The sequence below is a fragment of the Heterodontus francisci genome, chromosome 37, assembly GCF_036365525.1.
Source record: "Heterodontus francisci isolate sHetFra1 chromosome 37, sHetFra1.hap1, whole genome shotgun sequence".
In the NCBI taxonomy this organism is placed as follows: domain Eukaryota; kingdom Metazoa; phylum Chordata; class Chondrichthyes; order Heterodontiformes; family Heterodontidae; genus Heterodontus; species Heterodontus francisci.
Window position 1 is genome coordinate 38,241,995 of NC_090407.1, and position 12,093 is coordinate 38,254,087.

General features: G+C 42.5%; 1 protein-coding gene across 1 annotated transcript in view; it reads right to left on the reverse strand.

The window, feature by feature from the left end:
• Window positions 1-543: 543 nt before the first annotated feature.
• The window catches only part of sh2d5 (SH2 domain containing 5), a 77,513-nt gene continuing 65,963 nt past the window's right edge, over window positions 544-12,093 (reverse strand). The window contains exons 6-7 of the mRNA XM_068016809.1: window positions 1,044-1,203; window positions 544-953 (exon numbers count right to left, since the gene is read on the reverse strand). Coding sequence (XP_067872910.1) covers window positions 762-953; window positions 1,044-1,203 — 352 coding nt within the window. The 3' untranslated portion in view covers window positions 544-761. The remainder of the gene's footprint in view (window positions 954-1,043; window positions 1,204-12,093) is intronic.

Sequence of the window (12,093 nt, forward strand, 5' to 3'; positions counted from 1 at the left end):
AAAAGGCACTGGATCAAAGGTTGTCCACATGTTAAATGGAGATTAAACAGGCAATCTGTTAGCCTGTCTGGCTAATCAAAGAACAACTCAACCTGTGTTGGAAAACCTTTTGACCTCTTTTTATATCTGCCTCATCACAGACAGACAAAGAGATACAAGGACAAAGAAAGATGGGCTTTTTTAAATAGCGAGACAGTCAGGTTTGCTAAAGGCAAGCTGAGAAGCAGTTAACTGAGGCAATGAGGTTCAAAATGCTGGAGGATAGAAGCATCTTGCTCACCTTAATTAAAAACTTCTTACTGATGTGGGGGAAGTGTGTTTTTGTGTCGTATCATTATGCAAAGATAGGCTGTATTAATTGCACCATTTTAATCTAATAACTGTTGGTCAGTATGTTCATTTGCTGTGCAATAAAACTGCTCAAACCTCAACTCACCAAGTGTAAGGTCGGTCTGCCTTTGAAGACATTGAAGAAACACATATGCGGAAGACACAGATATCCTGTTTGGGTCACAAGGCAGTATTATTATTACAATTTCCCAGTCATGCTATTGTACAATGTGAGTCAACTCCCATAACAGTATGATTCTCAGACCGTTGCAGGAGTGACTGACGCCACTGAACCTGAAAAGATATCTATGGTGGATTCAAGTTGGTTGCATTTGATTTTCTTAAATCACCCTGCACATCACAACTTGCAGCTAGTCTCTTGTCATGACCTGCAAGAAGCAACCTTTTCAATTCTTAGAAGTTCTACTTCACTAATCTGAAGCAATCTGTCTGTCCTCGGGTTTGTTTTGGGCTGTGCGCAAGCCATAGCATTCTGCAGAATCTTTTTCTTCATAGCAGTGATTTACCCTTGAAGCACTTAGGCAGCAAAAGAGACCATCTTCGTTCTCTGTGTAATGTTCTATCAAGGCTTTTATGCTGGGAAACAGTAGTGTGTTCAGTTGCTGGAAGAGAGTAAATGCACATACTGCACGTTAAAAGCTACCATGGGGAAAAAGAACATTTCAAAAATTGAGAAGTTTTTATAATCATACCTGCAGATAATATTTGCCTTCATCATTTTTACAGATCAGATAGTTTATCACGCCAAATGGGGTCCGCATCATCAGTGTCCAGCACTGCAGGGGGCCAGGATTCACCCACAATAAGAAAGCTCCCATAACATCACGTTTTAAGAGTGCTGTAGCACAATCCCTATACAAAAAGTAATAAAAGATATGTGAAAAACAAACTCATTTAAAAAGGTTTGCAGATGTTTGTGAAGAGAAAAACTTTTTAACAGGCAACTTGATGTTTATTTTTATCTTAGCATTATAAAAAGCTATGCTTTTCTGCGATGAAACATAGGTATAATTGGTTTAATTAGGTAGAATTTAGATATAATTAATACATTATACCTTTTAGAATTAAATGGTCAGTATTCAAGACTCACTGAACTCCCCTTTAAAGAGCAGAGTTAAAAAATCTATAAACATCCTTGTTACAATAGAATGTGAACCAGAAACACCTTTTAAGTTAAAAAAAGTCCATTCCAAGATCTTCCAAGGTCTCTGCGACAATGGAATTATAAGTTGAAACACACTGGGATATCTTATGTGAGGTCAGTACTGATAACTATCAACTTAATTAGTTGATAGTGTTAGTGATATAGACAGACTGACTCAAGAGGATGGTACAAGGTACCATAAAAAGACAATTACAGATAATAAATTGCAAAGTGGAATGGTACTTTCAAAAACAGATGCCAAGTAAACCCAATTACAAACATTTTGACCAGATAAAAGCTCACAACTTCAAGAGAAGGGAATTTCCAGCAAATACATTAAGTGGGAATGGTAGCTAATGATATTACCATATATGGATCTCAAAAGCAGGAAAAACACAGAGAAAGGTAACACCTACATTCTACAAGATGAGATGATAAATTAGAAACCGTATAAACATGAGAGTTTTGAATCAAAAAAACAGAAGTATTGAATTCCTCATCAATGCCTCTCAACCTATGGTACTCGGGGAATTTAGGGTAAAGGTTTACTTTAAATTTTGATGGATCTGCTAAGATATTTTGCTGTAACATTATCAAGGTTGAACTTTTGGATTCTATTTTAGAAATAAGATTATGTTTTATATCTCTTAGTAATCCTTGATATTGTAGTATACTTAACCACTTAAAGTGTATTGCATGTTCAACTCTTTAATATATAAAAGTTAATAAATCGTCTCATGTAACATTCTGTATACGACTACAAGAACACCCTCTCTGTGTCTCCTTAAGTGGGGAGATACTTATTGAAGAGAGTTTCCTAGACCCTTCTAATATCTGGGATATTTATAACTTAGCCATAATTATTTTTTTTAAAAAGGCTATCTGAAAGATAGTAATATTCTCTGTTGGTTTTCTTTCTTTGAGGGAAGACTAGTTCAGTTCTTCAGACCCAAACCAGTGTCTGTAGGAATCTGTCTTGTCTGAACTTAATTAAAGGAGACTTATGGGGATGTATGCTTGATTTGGTTTAGTCCCTATAAGGGGTTAAAGTCACAAATCACTTCAGTTGGCGTCCAAAATGTGTCTTGTTGTACTTATTTATTTGTCTTTAATGTTTATTTTAGATTTGTAAGTATGGAAGGAGTGTTTTACTGTCAGTGGCACTAACCCCCAGAGACGGCAAACTCTTGATCACGGTTTGTGGATCTTAAATCAGAACTCTCTCTCATTCTACTTTTGAGGTTTGGAAATTTCCTTTAAACTTCACTTTAAATCCTAGTTGCAATTAGGCCCTGACACATTTTAATTCCAAGTTCAGGTTCCATTCAGATATAATGGCTAATGATGAAGAGATTGGCTTAATTTTCCCACTGGGGGATCCATCAACTTGTTTCAGTAGATTATCAGGTAGTAGTCTTTAAGATAGACAATTTTGATGCCGATGGTTCAGTTAGAGCTTACGGTACTATTGTGGCTGACCTCCATGTGGAAGGAATAGAACGTATCCAGTGGATAATCAGACTGATACCCCAGACCCACAACATTCCTTAATGATAAAGTGCACGCCTGCAAAATTGGGTGGCCTAATGACTGGTGCATGACAGGGCAGGGGTATCCATGGTAGAATTGTAGGGCCCGGGTCTCCCTACGTGCATGGTGGCCATGAGTTTCGGGTCAGATGGCTTCCTCACAATGAGGTTTGTGATCAGAATCTGCGGGAGGATTATAGACAGCTACTGACACATCAACTTCAAATGAAACAGACACTTCTTCAGGCAATGTTTGTGCTGCAGGCTTTCCTCTGCTTGTGGGACAGCCAGTGCAGTCTCAAATTACACCCTAAGACAATGTGAATTTTATCTCTATACATGCCATGTGTGGCAAGCCCAGTCTCAGCAACCAAGATAAAACACGATGGATTTTAAACAACCTTGATAGACGTGACAGTTGTTGTCAAAGTTGGAGTAGCTCCTCTCCCTGATTCTGAGCTCTGATTTAGTCCCCCAAATTGATAAATGCAACAGCTGGATACAAATATATGCTCACCTCCTGACTGCAATTTAGGGAGGGCATGTTATGGGCTCAATCAAAGAAATCCTTCAAAATACAGTTAAGTCGAATGGTTTGGTAGCCACCTATCAATTCAGCAAGGACCTTGCACATGGAAACTGGGAAATTATTCACGGTTGTCTGGCTAACCAGTATCAGAATTCTGCACTTAGACTAGCCTGTGAAGGGGCATTGTCTGTTTATCCTGATGACCAGCAGAGGTGGGATAATGTTGAATGCATTATCCGCTCGAACCATGCCTTGCTGGGTCTGCCCCATACTAAGCCTGTGGTCCAACCGGATCCTAAGGTTAAAAATAATACAATGTCTCTGCTTCACACAGAAAGGGAGAGAATAGGACATGGACTCTTTCTCATTCCAGTCACCCGCAGACTCGTTCCTTTGGGCACCCGGACGGGCGCTCTGGTCAGTCTACACCGCCATCTCGCCAGGAGCGTGAGCGACATACCTCCCTGTAACGGTGGGAACAGTCTAGCACCACATCTCGAAGAGATAGCAGGGTCAACTGGATCCCTATGGGGATGAAGTTTACACTGGCCGTTCCTATCAGAGTAATGGTAGGTTCCAGGGCAGACAGAGGCAGAGATCAGACAGAGTCCTGACAGCATCGGCATCCACCGCAAGGGGGCGATAGTTGTGACTATAAGCCTTTTGATAGATCACCTAAGGGATCGGTAAATCATGAGACTCTTAAGAGGGAGGGGCAGACGTCAGTTAAAGTTATCAGAAATCAAGGCAGAGCTGATTGTCAGGACACGGAAGCATCTGACTCTCCACAGAGGGGAGTGCCTGGCACCCAGCCAGGGTCTCTCGAATTCCCCTATGCCTTGGCAACACTGCCCACTTCTGAACAGGTACAGGCACTCTTTGATACAGGAGCTGATTACACAGTCGTGGATCCTGTAATTATAAAAACTCAGTGGTGAGATTTGGGAAGCCCGCTTTATCTGTTATCAGTCGGGGGATTCACACAGCTGATTGATTTTTATGAACTTCCTGTTACTATCTATGGTATTACAGCCACCCTGGAGGTGGGATTAGTACCTGATTTAGTTTGCCCTCTTATTATAGGACAGCCTGATATTAACCACTTCCTTAAGATCATATCCAGGCTTGTGGAGGCATCCATGGACCAGGATAACTGACAGACATATATTCAGGCACAGCTAGACCGCATCTGCCTAGAGTGGGGGTGGGGGGGTGGTAGGGATGAGGGTCTTTTGGAACAGCTCCTAAACAAGTACTACCCTTATCTACAATGTCATCCGAATCAATGTGGCAAGGTAGATATAGAACCTCACTCCCTTGATGCAGGCTGGCACAAGTCCAGGAAACAGTGGCCTATTCAGGATCATAAAGGGAAATTAGATCTACTCGACACAATTAGGGACTTAGAGGTGTCCTAATAAAATTGTCCTCTAGACACCATTGTTTGATGTCCCTACACTTGATGGCAGATGGAGATTAGTGGTTGCTCAGCAGCAGAATTCCACCGCCATTCTTTCTGGCATTAAAAGAGAAACATGTAAAACTTGTATTGATTTGGCTAACAGTTTTTGGTCACACCTTCTTAAAGAATCTGATTGGCAAAAAACTGCGATGACTGCCCCTAATGGTTTTCAATACTGTTGGACTAGATTACCCCAGGGATTTCAAAACATTCCCGTTCTTTTTTCTGCACATATTATCAATATTTTAAAAGACCTGCCCAATGTTAACTCTTATGTGGATAACATTTATGTTTCATATAATGATCTCCAGCAGGCTGCTGATACAGTTTTATCCTGGCTCACTGCTGCTGGATACCTGATCAACAGTAAAAAGAGTCAGTTCATTCAAGAGGACGTGGATTTCTTAGGCCTCCGTATAACTGGGAATGGTAGGGGATTAACTCAGTCTTATAAAGAGAAACTAAACACTATTCAATATCCCAGAACTTTGAAAAATCTGCAGGCAAATTTAGGACTCCTGAACTTTGCTCAATCTTTTACACTGACCTTTGCTGAGCTCTCAGCATCTCTGTATGCTACAGTAGGCGAGACAGTAAAAGGCCCATTTACTTTTTCCCCAATTACTTAAAATTGCAACAACTGTGCCGTGATGTACAGAAGGCTATAGACCTGGAGCAGAGGGACTTGCAGATCCCACTTAGTCTTCATGTTAAAACATCTCCTAAAGTAGCAGTTGCAGTTTTTTACAATAAAAATCAAATTGTGCCGGTTCAGTTTCATTTTTATAATTTTTCCAATGTTGAAATAGTACAATAAAAGGAAAGAGTCATAGAGTCATACAGCAGAGAAACAGGCCCTTCGGCTCACCACGTCCATGCTGACCATAATGCCTATCTATACTAATCCCACCTGCCTGCATTAATTTCATATCCCTCTATGCCTTGCTCGTTCAAGTGCCTGTCCAGATGCCCCTTAAATGTCGCTACTATTCCTGCCTTCGCCACCTCCTCAGGCAGCTCATTCCAGATTCGTTGTGTGAAAAATTTACCCCTTTGATCCCCTTTAATTCTCTTCCCTCTCACTTTAAATCTACGCCCTCAAGTTTTAGTCACCACTACCATAGGAAACAGACTCTGGCTATCTACCCTATCTATGCCTCTCATAATTTTATATACCTCTATCATGTCCCCTCTCAGCCTCCTTCACTCCAGGGAAAACAGACCCAGCCTACCCAATCTCTCTTTATAACTCAAGCCCTCCAAATCAGGCAACATCCTTGTGAATCTTTTCTGCACCCTCTCTAGCTTAATCACATCTTTCCTGTAGTGCGGCGACCAGAACTGCACACAGTACTCCAAATGCGGCCTAACCAACGTTATGTACAACTGTAACATGACGTCCCAACTCTTGTACTCAATGCCTCGGCCGATGAAGGCAAGCATGCCATATGCCTTCTTCACCACCCTGTCTACCTGTGTTGCCACTTTCAGGGAACTATGTACTTGCACCCCAAGGTCTCTCTGCTCAACAACACTCCCCAGGGCCCTGCCATTCACTGTATATGTCCTGCCCTGGTTTAACTTCCCAAAATGCATCACTTCACACTTGTCTGCATTAAATTCCATTTGCCACTCCCTTGCCTACTTTCCCAGTTGATCTATATCCTCAAGTAACCTTAAACAATCTTCTTCACTGTCCACTATGCCACCAATTTTGGTGTAATCTGCAAACTTACTAATCATGCCCCTTACATTCACATCCAAGTCATTAATAAAATGACAAACAACAGAGGGCCCAGCACCGATCCCTGCGGCACACCACTGGTCACCGGCCTCCAATCTGATAGTAATAAGTACCTTTTGGGATTCTTATTCTTTCTATCCAGAAGAACTGTTGTCCATACCCCTTGGCCAACGGACAGCACAGTATGCTGAAGCTGCAGCATTACAGTATGCTTTAGAGAAGGCAGAGCCTATTAAGCCTGCATTAATTTTTACAAATAGTGACTATTGTAAACAGGCTTACAACTAAGACCTTGTGTCCTGGGAGCAGACAGGCTTTACCAATCACAAAGGTAAACCCATAAAACACAAATCATTCTGGGAAGATATTCTCCATTTAAGAAAGGAGAAATGTAATTGTCAGGTAACTCATGTACCCAAGCATACCACTCGTTCAGTACACTCAAACGGCAACAGTCTTGCAGATGGATGGACAAAACGTTCAGTCTGCATGACACCCCCGAGAGGGGCCTGCCATAGTTAATGTAATCACTAGGGCAGAACGGGCAGCTAATCAGGATGAGGAACTGATTCAGCTATTAGACCCGATGAAAGAAAATCCAAAAGAATATCCATATCAACGTACTTCTATGTGGAGATCCCGACTGGTATAGTACTAGTTAAGTTGCGCAAGGGTGTCTGGGAAGTAGCCCCGAGTCACAAACGAGAACAGCATGTAAAAGAAGCTCAGGAGGGTATAGGTCAGGCACATAGTAGTGCCAGAGCAACATTCTGCAAATTGCCTCCTTTTTACTGGTGGGGTAGTCTTTGCAGGGTTTTATCTTTTTTTCTCTTCTGCTGCTATAAGTTTTTTATTAGCTCTGCAAATAGAATCTCGGACTAGCGCTGAGCGGCCTCATTGTGAATCTCCTCGAAGACGTGTCTACCTCACTTCGTCAGACTCCTCTACCTCATCATATGGTTTCATTGATTGATTATTGATGTTCAACATGTCGAGATACAATCATCTGATTGAACATTTCGCGACCTCAGATCACCGACACTTATTCTAAACTTTGTGATAAAATTAAAAGATTCATTTTTGGAAAATTAAGATAATCCATGTAAGAACGTGGTCTATGACTGTTGTGGATGTAGTCTTTTGCATTATTGCACTGTTTTAAAAAATAGGTAGTAACACTTTATTGCATGTTTACATTTTAGACATTATTTAGTTAAAACAACCGATCTTCGCTGTTCACCTTTATACTGGTCAAGAGGGGGGGGGGGGTGTGATGAAACATAGGTATATAATAGGCTTAATTAGGTAGAATTTAGATATAATTAATACATTATACCTTTTAGAATTAAAGATTGAATAATTATGGGCGGCACAGTGGCGCAGTGGTTAGCACTGCAGCCTCACAGCTCCAGCGACCCGGGTTCAATACTGGGTACTGCCTGTGTGGAGTTTGCAAATTCTCCCTGTGTCTGTGTGGGTTTCCTCCGGGTGCTCCGGTTTCCTCCCACATGCCAAAGACTTGCAGGTTGATAGGTAAATTGGCCATTATAAATTGCCCCTAGTATAGGTAGGTGGTAGGGAAATATAGGGACAGGTGGGGATGTGGTAGGAATATGGGATTAGTGTAGGATTAGTATAAATGGGTGGTTGATGGTCGGCACAGACTCGGTGGGCCGAAGGGCCTGTTTCAGTGCTGTATCTCTAAACTAAACTAAACTAAACTAAATGGTCAGTATTCAAGACTGACTGAACTCCCCTTTTAAGAGAAGAGTTAAAAGATCTATAAACATCCCTGTTACAATAGAATCTGAACCAGAAACATCGTTTGAGTTAAGAAATCCATTCCAAGGTCTCTGCTACAATGGAATTATAAGATGAAACACAGTGGAATATCTTACGTGAGGTCAGTACTGATAACTATCAACTTAATTAGTTGATAGTGTTAGTGATATAGACAGACTGACTCAAGAGGATGGTACAAGGTACCTTTCTTTGGCCTCCTTATCTCGAGAAACAATGGATATGCGCCTGGAGGTGGTCAGTGGTTTGTGAAGCAGCGCCTGGAATGGCTATAAAGGCCAATTCTAGAGTGACAGGCTCTTCCACAGGTGCTGCAGAGAAATTTGTTTGTCGGGGCTGTTACACAGTTGGCTCTCCCCTTACGCCTCTGTCTTTTTTCCTGCCAACTACTAAGTCTCTTCGACTCGCCACACTTTAGCCCAGTCTTTATGGCTGCCCGCCAGCTCTGGCGAACGCTGGCAACTGACTCCCACGACTTGTGATCAATGTCACAGGGTTTCATGTCGCGTTTGCAGACGTCTTTAAAGTGGAGACATGGACGGCCGGTGGGTCTGATACCAGTGGCGAGCTCACTATACAATGTGTCTTTGGGGATCCTGCCATCTTCCATGCGGCTCACATGGCCAAGCCATCTCAAGCGCCGCTGACTCAGTAGTGTGTACAAGCTGGGGATGTTGGCCGCCTCAAGGACTTCTGTGTTGGAGATGCGGTCCTGCCACCTGATGCCAAGTATTCTCCGGAGGCATCGAAGATGGAATGAATTGAGACGTCGCTCTTGGCTGACACATGTTGTCCAGGCCTCGCTGCCATACAGCAAGGTACTGAGGACACAGGCCTGATACACTCGGACTTTTGTGTTCCGTGTCAGTGCACCATTTTCCCACACTCTCTTGGCCAGTCTGGACATAGCAGTGGAAGCCTTTCCCATGCGCTTGTTGATTTCTGCATCAGTGGTCAGTACTAGGACCACTATTTTTCTTGATATATATTATGCACCTCAAGTGCCGTAACCTGCAGGGCTGCGGACCAAATGCTGGAAGGTGGGATTAGGCTGGGTGGCTCATTTATCAGCCAGCGCAGACACGATGGGCCAAGCGGCCTCTTTCTGTGCTGTAAACTTTCTATGATTCTATGACCTAGACTTGGGGGTACAAAGCACAAATTCAAAATTTGCAAATGACACAAAACTTGGAAGTATTGTGAACTGTGAGGAGGATAGTGATAGACTTCAAGAGGACATTTTGGGAGGAAGAATAAGGAGAAGCAATATACACCAAAGAGTACAATTCTAAAGGGGGGTGCAGGAGCCAGAAACACTTGGGGGTATATGTGCACAAATCAGTGAAGGTGGCAGTGCAGGTTGAGAAAGTGGTTAAAAAAGCATACCGGATCCTGGCCTTAATAGGGGTATAGAGTACAAAAGCAAGTAAGTTATGATGAACCTTTATAAAACACTGGTTCGGCCTCAACTGGAGTATTGTGTCCAATCCTGCATACCACAATTAAAGAAGGATGTGAAGGCATTAGAGAGTTTGCAGAAAAGATTTATGAGAACGGTTACAGCGATGAGGGACTTCAGTTATGTGGATAACTAGAGAAGCTGGGGTTGTTCTCCTTGGAGATAAAAAGATTGTGGAGAGGGGTCTAGACAGAGCAGCTAGAGAGGGTCAAGAACCACAGGACACTGATTTGAAGTGACTGACAAAAGAACCAAAGGCGTCACAAGGAAAAACCTTTTATGCAGCGAGTGGTTAGGATCTGGAATGCACTGCATTCAATGGCTTTCAAAAGGGAATTGGATAAGCACCTGAAGAGAAACAATTTGCTGCGCTACAGGAAAATGGCAGGGGAGTGGGACTAGCTAAATTGCTCTTGCAGAGAACTATCATGGACACGACAGGCCAAATGGCCTCCTTCTGTGCTGTAGCCATTCTTCGATTCTAAATATTATCGTATATGTGCTGAACAATTGTCTGCAATCATTATTCTCCCATGTACCAGACCAGGTTTTGGTTACACAAATTGCAGCCTAGATTTTGCCGGAAGAATGTGCTGAGGCTATCAGAGTTCACCGTTATAATGTTATAAATCGGACAGCAACTTCCAGCGTCCACACATGCACAGATGGACACGGAAATCTAGAACTTTCAGTCCTAATTGCCATTATCCTCAACAAACTTTACTGTAACAGTATCTCGCCAAGAGACTCGGCATTGATATCCATGTAGGGCATGAAGTTATGGTACATACCCACTAGTTACCTACTAAACGTGCCAGAAAAAGTTGGGTTTGTCCATGCAAGTGTAAGTAATTTTTTAACAGCTTGATAAGTCTTGATTACTGCCAAACAACCTCTCTGCCACTGAAGATTACCTTTTACAAGTGTAGAGTCTCACTCCTTCAGATTTTAATTATTGTTGGAGATTTTTTAAAGATAAAACTTAAAATAATTTTTTTTAAACTTGTTCTCTGCCTCTATTAAGTCTCTCTATTAATCCCATCCTTCCCTCTCTTTATTTCACTTCCTGTACTTGCTTTTACATTGAATTAAATATTCTAACTTACACTTAAGGAATGAAAGCGGACGGACCACCCGGCATCGACCTAGGCACCGGAAATAACAATGGCAAACCCAGCCCTGATGACCCTGCAAAGTTCTCCTTACTAACATCTGGGGGCTTGCGACAAAATTGGGAGTGCTATCCCACAGATTAGTCAAACAGCAACCTGACATAGTCATACTCACAGAATCATACCTTGAAGACAATGTCCCAGACACTGCCATCACCATCCCTGGGTATGTTCTGTCCCACCGTGCTGCGGGTGGTGCTGCGGGCCATCAGCAGCAGCAGAATTGTATTCGGCCGCAATCTAACCTCATGGCCTGGAATATCCCTCACTCTACCACTAGCATCAAACCGGGGGACCAAACCTCGTTCAATGAAGAGTGCAGGAGGGCATGCCAGGAGCAGCACCTAAAAATGAGGTGTCAGCCTGGACTACTACAACACAGGACTACTTGCAAGCCAAACAGCGGAAGCAGCATGCAATAGACAGGGCTAAGCAATCCCACAACCAACAGATCAGATCTAAGCTCTGCAGTTCTGTTACATCCAGTCATGAATGGTGGTGGACAATTAAACAATTGACAGGAGAAGCAGGCTCCACAAATATTCACCTCCACAATGATGGGGGAACTCAGCACATCAGAGGACTGGAAAATAGCCAATGTTGTTCCTTTGTTTAAGAAGAGTAGCAAGGATAATCCAGGAAATTATAGGCTGGTGAGCCTTACGTCAGTGGTAGGGAAATTATTAGAGAGGATTCTTCGGGACAGGATTTACTCCCATTTGGAAACAAACAAACTTATTAGTGAGAGGCAGCATGGTTTTGTGAATGGGAGGTCGTGTCTCACTAACTTGATCGAGTTTTTTGAGGAAGTGACGAAGATGATTGATGAAGGAAGGGCAGTGGATGTTGTCTATATGGACTTCAGTAAAGCCTTTGACAAGGTCCCTCATGGCAGACTGGTAT